The sequence below is a fragment of the Ochotona princeps genome, chromosome 24, assembly GCF_030435755.1.
Source record: "Ochotona princeps isolate mOchPri1 chromosome 24, mOchPri1.hap1, whole genome shotgun sequence".
In the NCBI taxonomy this organism is placed as follows: Eukaryota; Metazoa; Chordata; class Mammalia; order Lagomorpha; family Ochotonidae; genus Ochotona; species Ochotona princeps.
Genome location: NC_080855.1, coordinates 25,981,841 through 26,001,149, shown reverse-complemented (window position 1 = coordinate 26,001,149; position 19,309 = coordinate 25,981,841). Strand labels below are relative to the sequence as shown.

General features: G+C 44.8%; 1 protein-coding gene across 5 annotated transcripts in view; it reads left to right on the top strand.

Annotated features, from left to right (window-relative positions):
• ZCWPW1 (zinc finger CW-type and PWWP domain containing 1) overlaps nucleotides 1-19,309 on the top strand; it is a 37,287-nt gene that overhangs the window by 4,686 nt on the left and 13,292 nt on the right. For 3 of the 5 annotated variants that reach the window (XM_058680711.1, XM_058680707.1, XM_058680706.1), the window contains exons 2-11: nucleotides 5,134-5,194; nucleotides 5,614-5,876; nucleotides 6,279-6,390; nucleotides 7,756-7,846; nucleotides 9,662-9,819; nucleotides 9,999-10,091; nucleotides 16,107-16,223; nucleotides 16,933-17,053; nucleotides 18,081-18,156; nucleotides 18,820-18,924. In XM_058680711.1, coding sequence (XP_058536694.1) covers nucleotides 5,167-5,194; nucleotides 5,614-5,876; nucleotides 6,279-6,390; nucleotides 7,756-7,846; nucleotides 9,662-9,819; nucleotides 9,999-10,091; nucleotides 16,107-16,223; nucleotides 16,933-17,053; nucleotides 18,081-18,156; nucleotides 18,820-18,924 — 1,164 coding nt within the window. In that variant the 5' untranslated portion in view covers nucleotides 5,134-5,166. The remainder of the gene's footprint in view (nucleotides 1-5,133; nucleotides 5,195-5,613; nucleotides 5,877-6,278; nucleotides 6,391-7,755; nucleotides 7,847-9,661; nucleotides 9,820-9,998; nucleotides 10,092-16,106; nucleotides 16,224-16,932; nucleotides 17,054-18,080; nucleotides 18,157-18,819; nucleotides 18,925-19,309) is intronic. The other 2 variants (XM_058680709.1, XM_058680710.1) reach the window with 1 other exon arrangement.

The following is a 19,309-nucleotide window of genomic DNA, read 5'->3' as shown; positions in this document are numbered from 1 at the left end:
TTAAATAAAATGCCAAAGCTACTTGAGGGAGTTCTTTGGGAAGGTTCCTTCGACTTATTTCTCCCTAATTCTCACCCACTCTGACCAGTCTTGTGTGTGTTATTCAGAGATAATTTATGGATATGCAAGTGAGGTATGTAGACATACATTTTTGAAATCCAAAGTTGTCATCTCAAACATTAATTTTCATTCTGATTTTTCTCACTTAAGATAACCCTACTTGTAATTGGATTACTTTCACAGGGACTGTTTAATGATCTTTTCTGGAGTCTGGGAGAAAATAGGTTTGCCATTTGTGGTCAAATTAATATCCCTTTTGCACTCAAATTTTTTACTGTGTGATTGTAATGAAGAAAGAGACCAGTTTGCTTCAGGGTTTCTCTCCCAAATTCCCATTTCTTTTTCTGAAGAAAAAGCTTTTTTGGGGGAGGGGTTGTGATTAGAAGGGCACAATGAGGTAATGTGTGCCTTAATGTAAAGGACTAGTAGTTAGTTCAGAATAGCACATCTCAGTTGTTCACATTTATAGAAATAAGAGGGGCCTGGTGTGATGACTCAATGGCTATGTCCTCGTCTTGCACATGCCGGGAACCATATGGGTGCCGGTTTGTGTCCTGGTTGCTCCACTTCCCATCCAGCTCCCTGCTTGTGGCCTAGGAAAGCAGGCGAGGATGGCCCAAAGCCTTGGGACCCTGCACCCGTGTGTGAGACCTGGAAGAAGCTCCTGGCTTCAGATCAGCTCAGCTTCAACCGTTGTGGCCACTTGGGGATTGGCCTGTGGGTAGAAGATCTTTGTCTCCTCTCTAAATCTGATCTACTTTTGCAAGAAAAACAATTTTCTTTTAAGATTTATTTATTGTTATTGCAAAGTCAGATATACAGAGAGGAGAGACAGAGAGGAAGATCTTCTGTCTGATGATTCACTCACCAAGCAGCGGTAATGGCTAGAGCTTAGCCGATCCAAAGTCAGGAGCCAGGAGCCAGGAGCCTCTTCTGGGTCTCCCACGTGGATGCAGGGTTTCAAGGCCTTGGACCATTCTCAACTGCTTTCCCAGGCCATAAGCAGGGAGCTGGATGGGAAGCGGGGCTGCTGGGAGTAGAACCGGCACCCATAAGGGATCCTGGTGCATGCAAGGTGAGGACTTTAACCACTAGGCTATCATGCTGGGCCCCAAGAAGAACAAATCTTAAAAAATTAGAAATAAGGAATAGAAAAATATTAAAGTATAATTTTAGACAGCTACTCCGAGCCATGCTAAGCGTCCCCAATACCTCTTGAATTCATTTTGTGATTGGGAGGCTGAAACTCTACACTTGGGTAAGCTTGACTCTTGAGAGTGTTAAAGTATTCAGATCCTGGGATTGGCATTGTGCCATAGTGGGTTAACCTTGGGCGCTGCACTTCCAATGTCGTTCCCTAATGATATGCTTGGGAAATCAGGAAAAGATGACTGAGGAATTGGGCCTCTGTCATCCACATGGAAGACCTGGATGGAGTTCTTGGCTCCTGGCTCTACCTGGCCCAACCTCAGCTGTTGGGGCCATCAGGCGAGTGAACCAGCAGAATGGAAAGTTGATTAATTCCTCCTTTTCTTCCTTTCCACCCTTCTCCTCCTTCCCCTCTTCCCCTCTGTCCTACTCTCTTCCCCCTTTCTCTGTACTCTACCTTTCAAACAAATACAGCTTTTAAAGATTTTCAAATCTTTGAAAGAAAAGATTTTGTGAGCCAAAGAATCCCTTTTAATTTGCCTTGGAGATTCTTAAGAGGGAGATAATGCCTTCAAAGTGTTCAGACCAACAAGAAATAAGATCCTCAGGTAGGAGAAGATGTGTTATTAGAATTTAGAGGCAGAGCCCCAGGTTCCTGTAGGCTCTAGAGGACACAGGTTCTTGAAGTCTGGGAGAACCACTGAACCTCCTTTGGAGTATGTATACTTTCAACTGTAAAAAGAGTTGGGGCTTTACTACTTCTAAAGGTCCTCCCAGAGCTGTTATAACTGTATTTTTATTCATTCATAAGATTTAAAAAGATGTATCTATTTTTAAAAAAGATTTATTTATTTTTATTGAAAGGCGGATATGCAGAGAGGAGAGACAGAGAGGAAGATGGTTCACTCCCCAAGCGGCCGCAATGGCTGGAGCTGAGCTGATCCAAAGTCAGGAGCCAGGAGCCTCTTCCAGGTCTCCCACTCGGGTGCAGGGTCCCAATGCTTTGGGCCATCCTCGACTGTTCTCCCAGGCCACAAGCAGGGAGCTGGATGGAAAGCGGGGCTGCCAGGATTAGAGCTGACAAGTATATGGGATCCCGGGCATGTAAGACGAGCACTTTTAAGCACTATGCTATTGCGCTGGGCCTGAGATGTATCCATTTTTATAGGAAAGGCAGATTTCCAGAGAAGGAGAGATAGAAAGATCACTGTCTGCTGATTCACTTCCCAAGCGGCTGCAACAGCTGGAACTGAGCTGATCTGAAGCCAGGATTCAGGAACTTCTTCCGGGTCTCCCACACAGGGTGCAGGGTCCCAATGCTTTGAGCCATCCTCGCCTGCTTTCCCAGGCCACAAAGGGAGCTGAGCATAATACTGGGTCAGTACTGAGTACTGACTGCTATCTCCCATGGTGTACACTACCAGGGAGCTGAGACCAGAACTCAGCTAGGAACTAGAGCTTGAAGTAGGCTCTCTGACAGGATGTGGGCATTCCAAGTGAAGTCTGGATTATGTTTTGTAATTGTTATAAAGATAGAAAGCATATATTCTCTCAGCCTAAAGAAAACTATAGAAGAGGCTGTAAGAAGGTTGATAGACAAAAGATCTTTTTCTTCTGAAAGAGGGGTAGAAAGTGAAAGTATCAATATAAGGAAAGTTTAAGTTGGAAAATGTAAAAATTACTGGCATGTCCAAATATGAGTCTTGTCAAACTCAAGTACCTGGAAATGCCATTTTCTTGTTTGTTTCAGTGTATTTTTAAAAAAAAGGTCATCTTTTCTGTTATTGAAAGAGAGAGATCCAGAGAAAGGGCATTTCTCCCCCGGCTCACTCCCTAAGTGGCCACAGTGGTTGGGCCTGGGATAGGCTGAAGCTTAGAGCCAGGAGCTCCTTCAGGGTCTCCTGTTTGGGTGACAGGGACCCAGCTACTTGAACCGTCACTTGCTGCCTGGCAGGGTGTGTAACATAAGCCAGAGCCAGAATTTGAACCCAGACACTCAAGAATGGGTGTCTTAACCCAGATTCTTACCTATTCAGTTTGTTCTTTTAATGTTTTCATGCGTGTTGCCTATATGTGCTATGATCTTAGTGATGCTGGAGCATTCATTGGCAGGGTGTAGCATGGTACAGATTATAGAAGCAGACAGGTTCTATTTCTGACTTTACTATTTGCAAATTACAAATTATCTCTGAATATTTTAAGCCTCAGTTTCTCCAAGTGTAAAATGGTTTCTATCTCATAGATTTGTTCCAAGAGTTAAATCAGTTAATGCATGTAAAGGGTATTAGAAAATAGAGTTCAATATCTGTGAACTATTACCATTATTAACAGTATCAAGGTCAGTAATGACAGTAAAGCACTTTGTTGTGCTGTAGAAAAATATGAGTGGATTGCTAAGATGAGCTGTGACAACCAGAGGGTGGTGAATTCTCACTACTGGTTTCCTAGGTGCAGCTCTCTGGGGACATCTGCTGGTTATCGAGTATATCTGAGTTGTGAATAGAGATTGGGTTTTTTTTGTTTGTTTGTTTTTGTTTTTTTTTTTGGTAAGACAGAGGTGTCTGCAAAGTGACCAGAGGAGTCGGGAAAGAAAAGAGAAGGGGAAAGCACCTCCTGAGATAGAGCCTGGAGGTGGGGTTCCTCTTGAAAGGAGAGGGAGAGAGTGACACCGGAGATTTGTTGAAGTGAAGATCCAAGAAAGGGGAAAATAAACATTATAATGTTAGAGTTTTTTCTATGCCACAGGACCTCTGTGTTAAGTCAGATAGCTATCAGCTTATTTGCATTTTTAAGTTCCTAGAAGATGCTTAGGAAAGGAGGGTATCCCACTGAAGAAAACCCACCCTCCTTAACACCCACGACCATCTGTACTAGTCTGCCACTGCCCACACCTCTGTTTCTTCCTCCTCCTTTTTTTTTTTTTTTTAAAGATTTTATTCATTTTATTACAGCCAGATATACACAGAGGAGGAGAGACAGAGAGGAAGATCTTCCGTCCGATGATCCACTCCCCAAGTGAGCCGCAACGGGCCGGTGCGCACCGATCCGATGCCGGGAACCAGGAACCTCTTCCGGGTCTCCCACGCGGGTGCAGGGTCCCAATGCATTGGGCCGTTCTCAACTGCTTTCCCAGGCCACAAGCAGGGAGCTGGATGGGAAGCGGAGCTGCCGGGATTAGAACCGGCGCCCATATGGGATCCCGGGGCTTTCAAGGCGAGGACTTTAGCCGCTAGGCCACGCCGCCGGGCCCCCTCCTCCTTTTTTTTTAAAATGTAGCATATATTACATTGATGATATCCCTTCTGCTCTGTTTTCAACACTTGCTAGACCCACCTAGAAGTGAGCTCTGGGCTAGTGCTGGGTACAATTCCAGGCCTTTAAAACACTAGTTGTCATTTCTCATCATTTAAAGGGTAACACTTCTCATTTTCTCGCATGTGATTGGTACTGTTGAGGAATTAGAAATATTTTTTTTTAAAGATTTATTTATTTTTATTGCAAAGTCAGATATACACAGAGGAGGAGAGACAGAGAGGAAGATCTTCCATCTGATGATTCACTCTCCAAGTGAGCGCAACGGCCGGTGCTGTGCCGAACCAAAGCCAGGAACCTCTTCCAGGTCTCCCACATGGGTGCAGGTCCCAAGGCTTTGGGCCATCCTCCACTGTTTTCCCAGGCCACCAGCAGGGAGCTGGATGGGAAGTGGAGCTGCTGGGATTAGAACCAGTGCCCATATGTGATCCCGGCGTGTTCAAGGTGAGGACTTCAGCCGCTAGTCTACGCCGCCGGGCCGGGAATTAGAAATGTTGTCACGAAGGCAGAAATACAGTTCAGGGCCTCAGGCACAGAGACCTTGAATTCAAGAAGACAGAAGTTTAAAGTACTGTTTGATTAGAATCATGGCAATTCATTTCTTTTTCCAACCAGAGGCAAAGAAAATTTAGTTTTCTGGACTGAATGATGGCAACAGTGCAGAATAAAGAAGGTGAGTTGAGAGGGATGTTTGCTGCGTCCACCGCTCCCACCTTCACGTTCTGGAGTGTTTCCCACCCGTGAACTGTTCAGTTCTCATGTGTGTGGGTGACGACTCCATTCAAGTTACCACTCTGCTGGATGCTTTGGGAAGACAGATATGGAAACAGACCTCTTAGGCTTATATTTTGATTTACTCAGTGGTTCCCAAACCTGGCCTGAATCAACTGGTCATGTAAAATAACAGATTTCTGAGCCTCACTCCAATCTGCTTCACTAGACTTCCAGAGCTGGGGGTTGGAGTGGTGGGGGAGAGAGCTAGGAAACTGAATTTGTTAAAAGTTCTCTCTATAGAATTCTGATATGGGTAATGCTTTAGTTGCCATTAGACTATGCTTCATAAATCTCATCGGATGATCAAATTTCTTTCAGAATGTGGGAAGGGACCAAAGAAAACCTTTGCTCCACCTACACAAAAATCCCATTTTCTGGTACCTTGTGATCCTAAGGCACCGAACACAGAGACTCTGGGGGTGAAAGCCCCAGAAGCAAAGGCCAGGCCACGCCCCCCAAAGTCCAGATTAGAGATGAATGAAGAGAAAGCAGACACAGAGAATGGCTCAGGCATTGGCCAGGAGCAAAAAGGAAAGACTCCAGAGAAGAAGCAAAACAAGCAAGCTGTGAAGAAAGAAAAGGTATGGCTCACCCTGATGGGCTCTGCAGCACAGTTCATTCTGGTTTACAGTGAGTCGGGCCAGACAAACAGAATCTTCTCATGGTAGGAAAATCTGTTCTGTGGCTTTAGGTTTATAAATTCTTTTCTGGAGCATCCGTTTTCTTCTCAAAGAGGTAAAACATGTTTTGATGAAATTGCTTAGCAGGAAACAGTGTATGAGGTGGGATGGAAAAGGTGTAGAAGTGGGCAGACTATCAACTTTATTATGTTCTTTGCCTCCTTTATTCCCAGTCTCTGAGGTGGCACTTACATTATTAGGTGTATTAAGTTCTCTTGCTTTTGGTGTTGTGAATTTATTGTCTTGTCTGAAAGGGAGCGCATGGGAAGAGAATCACTTTTCCTGTCACTCTTGTCTCTTCAGGGAAGATCAAGTCTTACGAATGCAGAATTTGAAGAGATTGTCCAGATTGTGCTCCAGAAGTCCCTGCAAGAGTATGAGGGCCTGGCTTGTCAGGAGAGCAGAGGGGCTTTGGGTAGGTCATGGACTGTTACCTCAGGGTAGAACTGGTCAGAGGGCTTCTCTCCTCTAGTATCTTCCTCAGTAAGAGAGTGTTAGGTGGTGAGACTTCCAAATTAACAGGTTATAGTTAAATCATCTTAGATAAAGGACACAGAATGTATGAAAAGCAGATCATATTTACTTCAGAAGTTAAATATAGTCAGCTAAATTTTTCAAATGAATTTTAATTTCATTTCTATGTTTCTAGTCTACCTAGAAAAGGTAAATTGTTTTTCCAAGATTTGAAGAACTTAATCTATTCTTGTATGTTTCTGTTTTTAATATTGTATTTGAATATGCTCAGGAATTTGATTTTAGAATTAAGAATTCTGTAGTGTAGGTCTTGCGGGCTTCTCCATGGGTCAGGAAGTGAAGATGATGTGAGGCTTCAGCCATCTTAGGTGTGCTACTCTGACTTTGGTGAACAAATATAAAATGCAGTATGTGCAGGTTTTTTAGATACACAACAAAATTCTGAAATGATGCAGATCAGTCTGGACAGGATTATAGAAAATAAGAGATTTATAGCTTTTCCTGGAAATGTGAAGATGTGAAGTTCTGCATGTGGCGTGTTTGTTGGTAGTGGTTAAGATGCTGCTTGGGATGCCTCGCCCGAGTGCCTGGTTTGAATTCCAGCTCTACTTCCAGTTCCAGCTTCCTGTGGATATGCAGTCTGGGAGGCAGCGGCTAATGCTCAGGTGTTTGAGACCCTCTCCACATCTGGGAAGACCCAGCTGGAGTTCAGGCTTTGAGCTTTTGGCTTGGGCTGGCCTAGCCCTGCGTGTTTTAGCCATTTGAGGAATAAAAACAATGGAGAAATCTTTCTCTGCCTTTCAAATAAGAACTAATCTCTTAAATATAAAAAAATAAAGTTACAGGCAACAGGGAATAGAATATTTTAAATGACTTATTTATTTTTATTTGAAAGGCAAAGGGGAGATAGAGAAGCTCTTCCATCTGGTGGCTCACTCCCTGAATAGCTGTAACGGCCAGAGCTAAGCCGATCCAAAGTTGGGAAAAAGGAGCCTCTTTGGATCTCCCACTTGGGTGCAGGGTCTGGAGGACTTGGTGCGTCCTCCACTGCTTTCTCAGGTCATACACAGAGCGCTGGATTGGAAGTGGAACAGTGGGGACTTAAACTGGTGCCTTGTGGTGCCAGGTTGTTGGCACCACAGGGTGGAGAATTAGCTTACTGCGCCACTGTGCCTGCCACAGGGAATAGATAATTTTAATGAATAGTTATAATTAGGAAATACCAAAGTTATTATTTTTCTTGTATTGCTTCTCTAGTTACAGATTTTTTTTTTTGGAGGGATGGGATCTGACTTTCATTTTTCAGATACTTCCTGTGCCCAGTCCATGGTATGTACTGGATCAGACAAAGTGCCAGGAAATGCTGCTTCTGCTACTGGTAATGATGCTGTTGATGGGTAAGTTTATCCCAGTGTGGCAAGTGGAACCCAGATTGGGCTGAACAGTGGTTAAGACTTGTATCCTGTTTCTTTCTTTGTTTCTTTCTTTCTTTTGAAGATTTATTATTTTTATTACAAAGTCAGATATACAGAGAGGAGGAGAGACAGAGAGGAAGATCTTCCGTCCGATGATTCACTCCCCAAGTGAGCCGCAACGGCCGGTGCTGCGCCGATCCGAAGCCGGGAACCTGGAACCTCTTCCGGGTCTCCCACGTGGGTGCAGGGTCCCAATGCATTGGGCCGTTCTCAACTGCTTTCCCAGGCCACCAGCAGGGAGCTGGATGGGAAGTGGAGCTGCCGGGATCAGAACCGGCACCCATATGGGATCCCGGGGCATTCAAGGCGAGGACTTTAGCCACTAGGCCATGCCGCCGGGCCCTCTTTTTTTTTTTAAAGATTTATTTATTTTTGTTACAAAGTCAGATATATATACACAGAGGAGGAGAGACAGAGAGGAAGATCTTCCATCCGATGATTCACTCCCCAAGTGAGTGCAATGGCCGATGTTGTGCCGATCCGGAGCCAGGAGCCAGGAGCCAGGAACCTCCTCCAGGTCTCCCATGTGGGTGCAGGGTCCCAAGGCTTTGGGCCATCCTCGACTGCTTTCCCAGGCCACAAGCAGGGAGCTGGATGGGAAGTGGAGCTGCCAGGATTAGAACCGGCGCCCATATGGGATCCTGGTGCATTCAAGGCGAGGACTTTAGCTGCTAGGCTACACCGCCGGGCCCTGTATCCTGTTTCTGTACATTTCTCTTGGCTCAGGAAAGATACTGATTTGAGTTGGGAAGAACAGGCAAGAAGATGGACAGAGTAACATCAGAAAGCTGTAGAGAGCCTTGAATTCTACTGCATTTCTTTTCTTTTTTTTTTTTTAAGATTTATTATTTTATTACAGCCAGATATACAGAGAGGAGGAGAGACAGAGAGGAAGATCTTCCGTCCGATGATTCACTCCCCAAGTGAGCCGCAACGGCCGGTGCTGCGCCGATCCGAAGCCGGGAACCTGGAACCTCTTCCGGGTCTCCCACGCGGGTGCAGTGTCCCAATGCATTGGGCCGTCCTCAACTGCTCTCCCAGGCCACAAGCAGGGAGCTGGATGGGAAGCGGAGCTGCCGGGATTAGAACCGGCGCCCACATGGGATCCCGGGGCTTTCAAGGCGAGGACTTTAGCCGCTAGGTCACGCCGCTGGGCCCTGCATTTCTTTTCTCATTGGGTTCTTTCAGATGAAGAGTACTGGGAATTACTCTTTTATTTATTTACTTATTTTTATTTTTATTGAAAAGTCAGATATACAGAGAGGAGGATTGATGCATTCCCCAAGTGGCTGCAACAGCCGAAGCTGAGCCGCTGTGCAGCTAGGAGCCAGGAGCTTTTTCTGGGTCTCCCACATGGGTGTAGGGTCCCTAGGCTTTGGATTGTCCTCAACTACTTTTCCAGGCCACAAGCAGGGAGCTGGGTGGGAAGTGGGCCACAGGGGTTAGAAATGGCGCCCATGTGAAATCCTTGCAAAGTAGCCTCTAGGCTACTGCGCTGGACCTGGGAATTACTTTTTTTTTAACCTTTTTATTAAAAAAGAATCCTTCATTTTTTGAGATAAATCATACTCTTATTGTAAATCATACTCTAGAAATTTTTATCTGTGGAGAAAGTGAAGTCATTACTGTGATGAGGGCATCTTAGCCAAAATGTATTCCTTTGTTAGGTTGTTTCAGAAGAGTGGTGTTGAACATTTGCCATGTTTTTCATTTGAAAAAAAAAAATCCTGCTTTCAGAGAGAAGATGATAGTAATTCATGCTACAGAGACTTCAGCCCCTCAAGAAGACAAAGCTGTCCCTGTGTTCAGAGCATCTAAGCAAGGCCGCCCAGATCCTGCACCGTCTGAGAAGAAATCGAACAGACCTCGGTTAAGCAAAAGAAAGAGGGAAGCCCGTAAGTATAGTTACCTAACTATACTTGGATGCCTTGCTTAAGGGACTTGGAAGAGTGGGTACACTGAGAATTTTCACTCCATGGTTTGACACTACTCAGCTATGACTCTTCTTCTCTGGTCTTTACTGTTTGCAAAGATTCTTTTTTTTATCCCACAGTGTTTTGTTTTATATTCACAGAGGATGAGAAGATGGAGAGTGGCCAAGGTGGACATGAGCACAGACAGAAAAATGAACCAAAGAAAATGATTCAAGATCTGTCTCAGATAAGTGGTGAGCATACGGAGATTAAAGTGGTTTGGGTGAGTTCAGCTGTAGTTTGGAACACCCACTTGAGCTGAACATTGTGATGGATTAGAGCGGCAAGGGTTAACATCTCAGAAAACTCCACGAAGACTGGTGACTATTACTCATAACTGCTTGTTAGAGGGTATGCTGTGATTTGAGGAAGAGAAATATTTTGTTCATTCAGTTGTTTATTCATATAATCCCTAGTTATGACTACTGTGTACTGGGCATTTTAGATGGTACCCAGGGAAAAAAACTAGGATGTGATCATAAAGAACAGAAATTTAGGGGCATGTGTTATTGCAGGTGCCAGGAAAGGAGGGAATAAGAAGAGTCCTTGGTCATGTTAGATGCTACCATGGGAGTTTAAGACTTGAAAATTCTCAAAGATATCACAGTTAGGAAGCTCTTAGGGGCTTGGTGATAGCTACTGTATTTTTTGAAAATACTTATTCCCATTATAAAGGCAAATTTATAGAGGAAAGGAGAGACAGAAAGATGTTCCATCCACTGATTTACTCCCCCACTGGCTGCAATGGCCAGAGTTGAACTGATCTGAACCCAGGAGCTTCTTCCTGGTTTCCTATGTGGGTACAGGCTTTGGGTCATTCTCCACTGCTCTCCCAGACCACAAACATGGAGCTGGATGGGAAGTGGAGCAGCCAGAACACAAATTGGCACTTGTATGGGATGCCAGCACATGGAGGTGGCGGGGGGTTAGCCAGTTGAGCAATTGCACCAGCCTGCAGATCTGCCTTTCTGATAAATAAATGTTAAAAAAAAGAAAATAGGTAATCTTGTCTGCATAGAGCCTAATTTCTATGTTAGATAGCAAATATATGGAATTTCCAAGAAGACATTGGAGTTTTTTAAAGATTTATTCTAGTTTTTTGAAAGGCATATGTAGAGAGGGAAAGATAGATCTTTCATCTGAAGGTTCACTCTCTGGCCACAACGACCAGGGCTAGGCTAGGCCAAATGCCAGGAGCCTGTCTGGGTCTCCCATATGTGTGTCTGGGCCCAAGGACTTGAGCCTTCTGCTGCTGCATTCCTAGGCATATTAGCATGGAGCTGGATTGGAAGTGGAACATCTGGGACTCGAACTTGTGTGCATATGGGGTGCTGGTGTTGTAGTTAGCAACTTAACTGATTGATTATACCACTAATGGCTTCAGACATTTGGAAATTTTATGATATGAAACAAATTCGATTATATAGTGTATTAGTGTGTCCCATATTAATATAAATAGAAGATAATCTTGGAGAAAACAGGATTGAACACACACAAAAAAATCAGAACAGAAAGTATAAGGAATAAAGAAAAAAATGGCTGAAGTTTAGTTTGTGTGTAGGTGTGTATGTGTAGGTGTGTATGTGTAGGTGTGTGTGTGTAGGTGTGTGTAGTTAAGAGGCAGGGAGAGACAGAGAGACTTTCCATCTACTAGATTGTTTTCCAAATACTCAGAAACCAAGAACTCAATCCACATCTTCCACTTGGGTGCCGGGGACCTACCTATTTGAGTTCCGCCTGCTATCTTTCAAGGCATTCTGATATGAGATATGGCATTCTAAGTGACGTCTTAACTGCTGCATCGAACACCTGCCCTGAAATGGTTTCAGTTGTAGAATGAGTAGTATGATTTGCACATACTTGGAAGAAAATTCTAGAAAGACTGCAAGTAAGGTAATCCAGGTCATTGAATCATTCTTTCTATGGTTTTTATTTTTTAAAATGTATTCTACTTTGAAAGCTCTGTATGGAGAGAGAGAGATAAATCTTCCATCTTCTAATTCACTTCCCAAATGACTACAATAGCTGGAAGTGAACCAGTCCAAAGCCAGGAGCTAAGGACTTTTTCTGGGTCTCCCAAAGGGGTGCAGGGACCCAAGGCTTTGGGCCATTCTCTGCTGCATTCTCAGGTGTGAATAGGGAGCTGGATGGGAAAGTCATCCATATAGGACGATGGTTCTGTAGGTGCAGGATTAGCCTGATACATGCTCAGACCCTTCCAAGGAATGTTCTGGGTGGAATTTTAAACAGAACTAAATGGTTTTTTTCGTTCAGTTTTATATGATCTCAGATGTGCCCGTTGAAAACTTTTGGGGTACTATAGATTCCATTGAACCAATTTCCAGTTTGTCCAAATAAGTTGGTGTTGCTGTATCTTGTGTTTCTCAATACCCCTGCAGACACTGGATTTTAGGCTGGGAGAGAGGTGCTTGTGAGTTGAATTGTGATTATAGTGAATCTCAGCTTCTTGCTACAAGTAAATTCTTTCTGTTTCTCAGTTACCAAGAGGAGATGAGTCCTGGAGCAGGAAGTGGAAAGAGGAGTCCCCAGTAGAGAAGTAGTAGTGACCTAAGTAAGCTTGGGCCATACAAGAAATGCTCCCTAAGGAAATACTATCCATGTGAGAAGTAGAAGAAGCTCAGGTTGGCTAAAGTTTAGCATATGCCCAGTATGAAAAAGAAAACCAACCTGATTGGAATTCAGGAACTAAGGGGAAGCAAGATTGGAAAGTGGCTCAGGGTAAGTGGAAGAAGCCATACTTTTTTAAAAAGGGGTTTATTTACTATTTAAAAGGCAGGTTTAGAGAGAGAAAAGACACAGAGATCTTCCCTTTACTGGTTCACTCCCCAAATGGATAATGAAAGGAGAGAATGACAAGTAGAAGGTAGAAGGTTTTCAGATGATTTGGAGATAAAATTGTCAGGATTTGGTAATGAATTGGGTATCGGAGGACGGGTACAGGAAGGAGAGAATGTCAAGAGTGGTTTTGGTTTGAGCAGTTACATGAAAGGAAGCAGAGGAGAGTGGAAGAACTAATCTGTGTCATGAGACTAAGCATCAGGTTTGAGACCCTTGGGTGACATCCAATCAGTGATGTCCAAGAGCAAACTGGCTATAGGAATCTGAGGCTCAGGACAGGGTGGACGTGTGCAGCCACATGCTGAACATGGATTGCAAAGCTATGAGAATGGCTGAGTTTGCCTCAGGAGAAAAGTGTAGCATGGGGCTTTGGCACATCACTTACTTAGAGACAGGGTGGAGTGCCCAGCCAAGAAGTGAGGCTGGTGCTGCCAGAAAGGGGTGTGGGGGGATGGAGAGTGAGTTGTCACACAACCCAGGAAACTGGTATTTCCAGATTAAGCAGTTCATTCAAATCAATTGTGATGCTGCGTTCATTATCATTGGCCATATGTATAGATGTCTAGTATAGCTTCCAGAGTAGTTTCTTCTCTTGTGAGTTACTTGAATAGAAACAAAAATTTGCATAATTCTGACATTGGAAATTTTCTCCTGAACCACAGATATTCTATTCCGTATCATTAGGATGATTTTTGCCACTCATTTTCGTATGAATACTCGTTAATTTCACAATCAGCCATTTATTTTGCTAATCTTGATGAACTTCGCTCCCGTCAAGATTTATTTACTTATTTGAAAGGCAATCTCTTCTATCTGCCGGTTCACTATTCTACAAATGGCCCAAACAGCTGATGCTTGGTCAAGCCAAAGAAAGGAACCTGGAACTCCATTCTGGTCTGCCATGGGGTGGCAAGTGTCCAAGTATTTGGGCCATGATCTGGTATTTTCCCAGATACATTACCAGGGAGCTGGATCAGAAGTGAAGTAGCTGGGACGCAAACCAACACTCCCATATAGAATGCTGGTATCTGAAGCAGCAGCTTAACCTGATATGCCCACGATACTGGTCCTTCAAATTTATTTACTTATTCATCTGTATGAACTTTTATGGCCCCCAGCTCTTCTCCCACTCTTTTTTCCCCTTAAAAGTCTTACTAGCTCACATTTGTATAGTCAGCACTGTTACTGACAATGCTTTGTTTGAAAGAAAGTCGTCAACCAATAGTTTGTTCTTTAAGATTAAGTCATTGAGAAAGTGGCCCATCATATGTGATGTTTTGAAAGAACCTGAATAAAAGTCACCTTTTCTGAGGGAAGATTTCAGTGGATTAAGGACTGTGTGTGTGTGTATGTGGTGCTGGGGGACTAGAGGTTTATTATGAAAGATCCTTCTTTTTAAGAGATCTATTTATTTATTTTTAAAGACTTACCTATTTTTATTGGAATGGCAGATTTACAGAGAAGGAGAGACAGAGATCTTCAGTCTGCTACTTGACTCTCCAAATAGCTGCAATGACCAGAGCTAAGACTGTCCGAAGCCAGGGACCCTTGTGGGGCCCACAGCCATGGGATAACTAGGACCGTGGCTACCGATGTGGAAGTAGCTTAAGTGATTTTTCTCTAGCAAGTTTCAACTGCAGGAGTGTTAGCACAGGAAAGATAGAGGGTGAATTCGTTCCAGGTGCTGTTTTCCATCTGGGTGAGGGGGAAGGGCAGAGGGAAAAGGGGCTGAAGGTGTCTGTGGATGTGCCTAAGGAAGTGTGATGGGATCGAAACTGTATAGTGTGTGGTTAAGGAATGGAAAGGGCAGGGTGTAGACTGGAGGACCAGATAAAGTAAGCATTGCCAGCAAACCAGTGAAACACTCTCTTTAATCAGAGTGGTAAGAAGCTCAGAGGGTGCACGTTTCCTGTAGATGACTTTTTGGGGTGTGGGTGTGGGTCAGGGTCACCAGGGAGTGTGAAGAAAGAGTCAAGAAACTGTGAGAATGGGGTGCTTTGTGAGGTATTCCTGTGGAGGCATTGGGCATGTGGAATGAAGGCAGTGTGGAAAGAAGGCTGAACTAGGTGCCAGCATCTTTGCAAGGAAGGTGAGAAGCTGAGTGGAACTCATGGCATGGTGAATGGCTTAAGGAAGGAAGGGTTTTTGTTGGAGGAGGGGAATAGTAAAACAGGAAGTAAGGATGAGATGATGCTAGCCCATTTGCTATCCTGACAAACACGGAGGAAGGCATAAGGAAGGAGCTCAGAGATCTGTTGTATGTGTGGGTTTGTGGAATCAGGTATGGGCAGTGTCTGGTGGGTCTCTAGGCTTCAAAGAGGAGGGAGAGGTTCAGCAAGAAGTTGGTGTGTGGACATTTGTTCAAGTCTGGAATTTTAGAGAGCACAGTGAAAGTGTTTGGGAGGCTGCATGGGACGTGGGTCAGCTTAGGAGATATGAGGATACAGAATGGGCAGTGGGAGTTTGGAAGGCAGTAAAATAAGAAAAGCTTGGCCTTCAAGCAGGGCCCAAAGTAAGTATTGATAAACAAACAGTGGACTGCGATCTGTCTTTTGGAGGAGGATGGTCCCACTGGTTGCAACTTGGTGACTTGCTCATCAAGGTATGGTTGAGAACTCTGGATACAGACAAGAGACGCTGGTTTCCTCTGAAGAACTTCCAGTAGTGTGTGCCAGCAGAGGATGAGATCCCATCTGGAAAACTGCCAGGCATCCTTTCTGTTTGAGAACTGTCAGTAGCAGAAACACTCGTTTCTGCTCAGTGTGGGATAAAGGAGATGTGAAACTTGCATTCTAAGCTCAGCTGTGTCATCAAGGTAGGCTGATTTTCAACAAGCCAGTTAATTTCTCTGAGGCTTGATTTTTTTTCCTTCTTGCAAGTCAATGAAAATGTGGTTCTGGGTTTTAGAAGGTTCTATTGATTATTGGGATCAAAGAAGAAAGTATTTTTGAGTCTCTTATTTCAGGCTTAATTTATTTGAGAGGGGGAAAGGGAGAAAAGGAGGAAGAAGAGTAAACGCGCGCGCACACGTGAGGGAGGGAGGGAGAGAGAGAAAAAGAAAGAAAGTGGGGAAGCACGTTGCAGCACGAATGAGCCAAGGGCAAGCAAGCCCATCTGCAGTGGTTGCAAATGGCTGGGACTGGGCCAAAACCAAGACCTGAGAACTCAGTCCAGGTCTTCCATGTGGTGGTGGGAACCCATCTGAGTCCTCCCTGCTGTCCCCTGCAGTATGGTTAACAGGAAGCTCGAGTCCGGAGCCAGGGATTGAACCCAGGCATTCTAACTAGAGAACGGGCATCTTAACTGCGTCTGAGCCACTAAGTTGAATTTCATTTTTTTTTCCATCATAGGTCAATATCTAGTTTGGGTCCAGTGTTCTTCCTCGAACTGTGAGAAATGGAGGCGGCTGCATGGGAATATTGACCCCTCGGTTCTTCCAGACAACTGGTCTTGTGCTCAGAATCCAGGTAAAAGGGTGGAAATGTTTTTGTCCTGTTTTCTGGGTCCTCCCCTGTTCTTTCCCTGAACATACCCTTCAGATTAACCACGATGTAAGTACAGTCAGCCCTCTAAGGGTTGTTGTAACTGTTGGAAGAGAGGAGGGCTCTTGCGACAGCTATGTAGGAATGACTTCAGGGCAGAGAGGGCTGTTTTCTCTGAGGAGGGGCCTTGTATCCAAAGGGCTGTGTGGAGGAAGTCCATTTTCCTCAGCATTACTCTAATTCAGTCAATCCCGATTAGAATATCGGAGTTGGGATGGTGGATAGGGAGGAATATAGGGCTGTGTGGGGTAACAGGTACAGGAGACTCAGTGAGCCTATAACTCCAGTATGTTTGGATTTGTCTCTAAGAGATAATGATCACCTAGTCCAGCCAGATTCCGTATCAGATGAGAGAACAGTTCCAGAGAAACTACTCCCCTCTTGTTCCATGGATGGGAGCAGAATCAGATGCTGTGGGCTGTGGGCAGGAGTTGGCATTTCTTTCTCTGGAGCCTTGCAGGCTTCACTCCTTCCCATTCTGACTGCAGTTGCTTTCCTTCATAGGCCTTTATTCTTCCATACCTTCCCCATGCATCCCTTGGACCCCATGCTGGATCCTTCTTCCCCATTGCCTTACCCAAATTTTCGCCTTATGAGTCTCTTCACACATCTGCATTCCTTCTCTCTTTGGCAGACTTGAAGTATAATAGCTGTGATATTCCTGAAGAGAGCTGGACAGGACGTGACAGTGAGGTGGCCTATGCTACCTACATCCCAGGATCCATCATCTGGGCCAAGCAGTATGGTTATCCCTGGTAAGGCAGCAGGAGGACAATAGAGCATCCTTGGCATCCGTAGTAGATGGAGGGAGGGAAGGCCATGGAAAGTGCTTGTGATATAAAAAAATACTTGCCTTACAAACAAGCATGGGGTTGCTAGGAGTGGAGGGTGGGGGTAGAGGGAGATAAAATGTCAAGCTTAGAGGCGAAAACGGTGTCTCCCTGGAAAAAAACAGATCTGATAATGCTACCCTGAGTGAGTAGGAAAGGTAGGGTAGATCCAAGGTGTTTTAAGAAGGATTTATGTGTTTATTTGAAAGGCAGAACAACAAGGGACCCACACGCGCACGTGCACATACACATACATCTCCCACGTGCTAGTTCATACCTCAGTGCAGCAGTGATGGATGGACCAAGCTGAAGCTAGGAGCCCAGAATTCCATCTGATCTACCACATGGCTGCAGGAGCCCAAGTACTGGAGCCATTGTCTGCTTCTTTCCCAGGCAGCAAGTTTTTTTATTATTTAAGTCTGGACTAGGTTGACACCAGAAACCCAGCGCTCAGTTCAGCTTTCTCACGTGGGTAGTAGGTCCCTGACTGCTTGAGTTACTGTTTGCTGCCTTCCAGGACACATGTAGCAGAAAGCTGGGATCTGAAGTATGTCCAGGACTCAAATCAGACACTTGTGGGGGTGTGGGTATCCCAAGGGTGTCTTAACAGCCATGCCAAATGCCCACCCCTAAAGCGTTTTTTACAGTTAAGGTGAGTGACAGACACAGAATTAAAGAGGATGAGGGTGGTGGGTAGTTTATTGGTAGATTTTCTCCTCAGATGATTTTGTTCTTAGAGTTGTGGAAGGGCATAGAGGGTAAGATAACTTTACTAAACTGGTTTTGAGTTTCTCCTTTGGTGACCACTGGAGGGGGCTGACAGGCAGGGAATGAGATCTGTCTTTTGGATCCTTTGCTTGCCAAACATGTTGCACTTTTTCCTCCACGAGGAGCTTGTGCTCTGTCCATCTGACCCCTTTTCTTCCACTTACTGTACCTATCTGACTTCCAGGTGGCCCGGCATGGTAGAATCTGATCCTGACCTGGGGGAATATTTTCTTTTTGCCTCTCACCTTGATTTATTGCCGGTGAGTTTTCTAATGTAGACCAAAGTAATGAACAGGTGCATCCTAACAGAAGCAGGCACACCCAGTGGACACACAGGAGAATGAACAGAGACAAGCGCTTATGGAAAGAAACCTGTTTTTCATTAAATACCCTTGTGAGGGCGTTTGTAAGGTTTTATATATACATATATGCAGAACTCCAGAGAGAGAGATATAGTCTTCTGTCAGCTGGTTTATTCCCTGATGATTGCAATGCCTGTGGCTGGGCCAGGCTGAAGCCACGAGCCTGGAACTCCATACAGATCTCCCACAGGGATGGCAGGGGCCCAAGTACTTGGGCCATCTTCTTCTGCTTCCCTAAGTGCATTAGCAGGAAGCTGGGTCAGAAGTGGGGCATCCAGGACTAGAACCAGTGTTCATATGGGACACTAGTGTTGCAGGGGAGCAGCTTAACTCACTGTGCCACAGTGCCAGTCCAATACAGTTTTGATAAATAACACTTCGGCTAAAATCCCTGAGGTCAGAATGGAAAAAAGAGTGGCATGAGGTTGGGTGGGTAAGTCAAGCTTCAGGGGCAGAGGAGGTCCAGTGCTTTGTGAGTCTCCTGTTCTCCCCCACCCTTTTCTGGTGAGAGGAGAAAAGCAAGGAGTACAGGAGCCCTGACGGGACCATCTTTTATTTCAGTCTAAATATCATGTGACATTTTTTGGAGAAACTGTTTCTCGAGCCTGGATCCCTGTCAACATGCTGAAGAACTTTCAGGAGCTGTCCCTGGAGCTGACAGGAATGGTGAGCAAATCTGGAGGTTCTGTTGTGATTCCAAGAACTGGGAAGTGAAACCCACCCTTTATTTCACCTGCTTTTCTCCCAGAGGGAATCCAGTTGGATGCAAGACAAAGTCCCTGTTGTAAGCAGACATGCTGAGGCACCGTTGTTCATGAGGATCTTTGTATAGGCTCATGGTGGTGTAATACACATACATTGTATAGGCTCAGTGTTCTGTGTCTGCAAACAGAGGGCCTTTCTGAGGGTTGAGGTTTTTATAGTTAAGCTAGAGCAACAGTGGCAGACATGAGTGCCAGGTTAACCTCAGATTTCTCCATCTCAGTGCTGTGGATCCCCTAGGCTGAGTGGCACTTCATTGTGGGAGTGTTTCTGCAGGATTGTTGGCAGC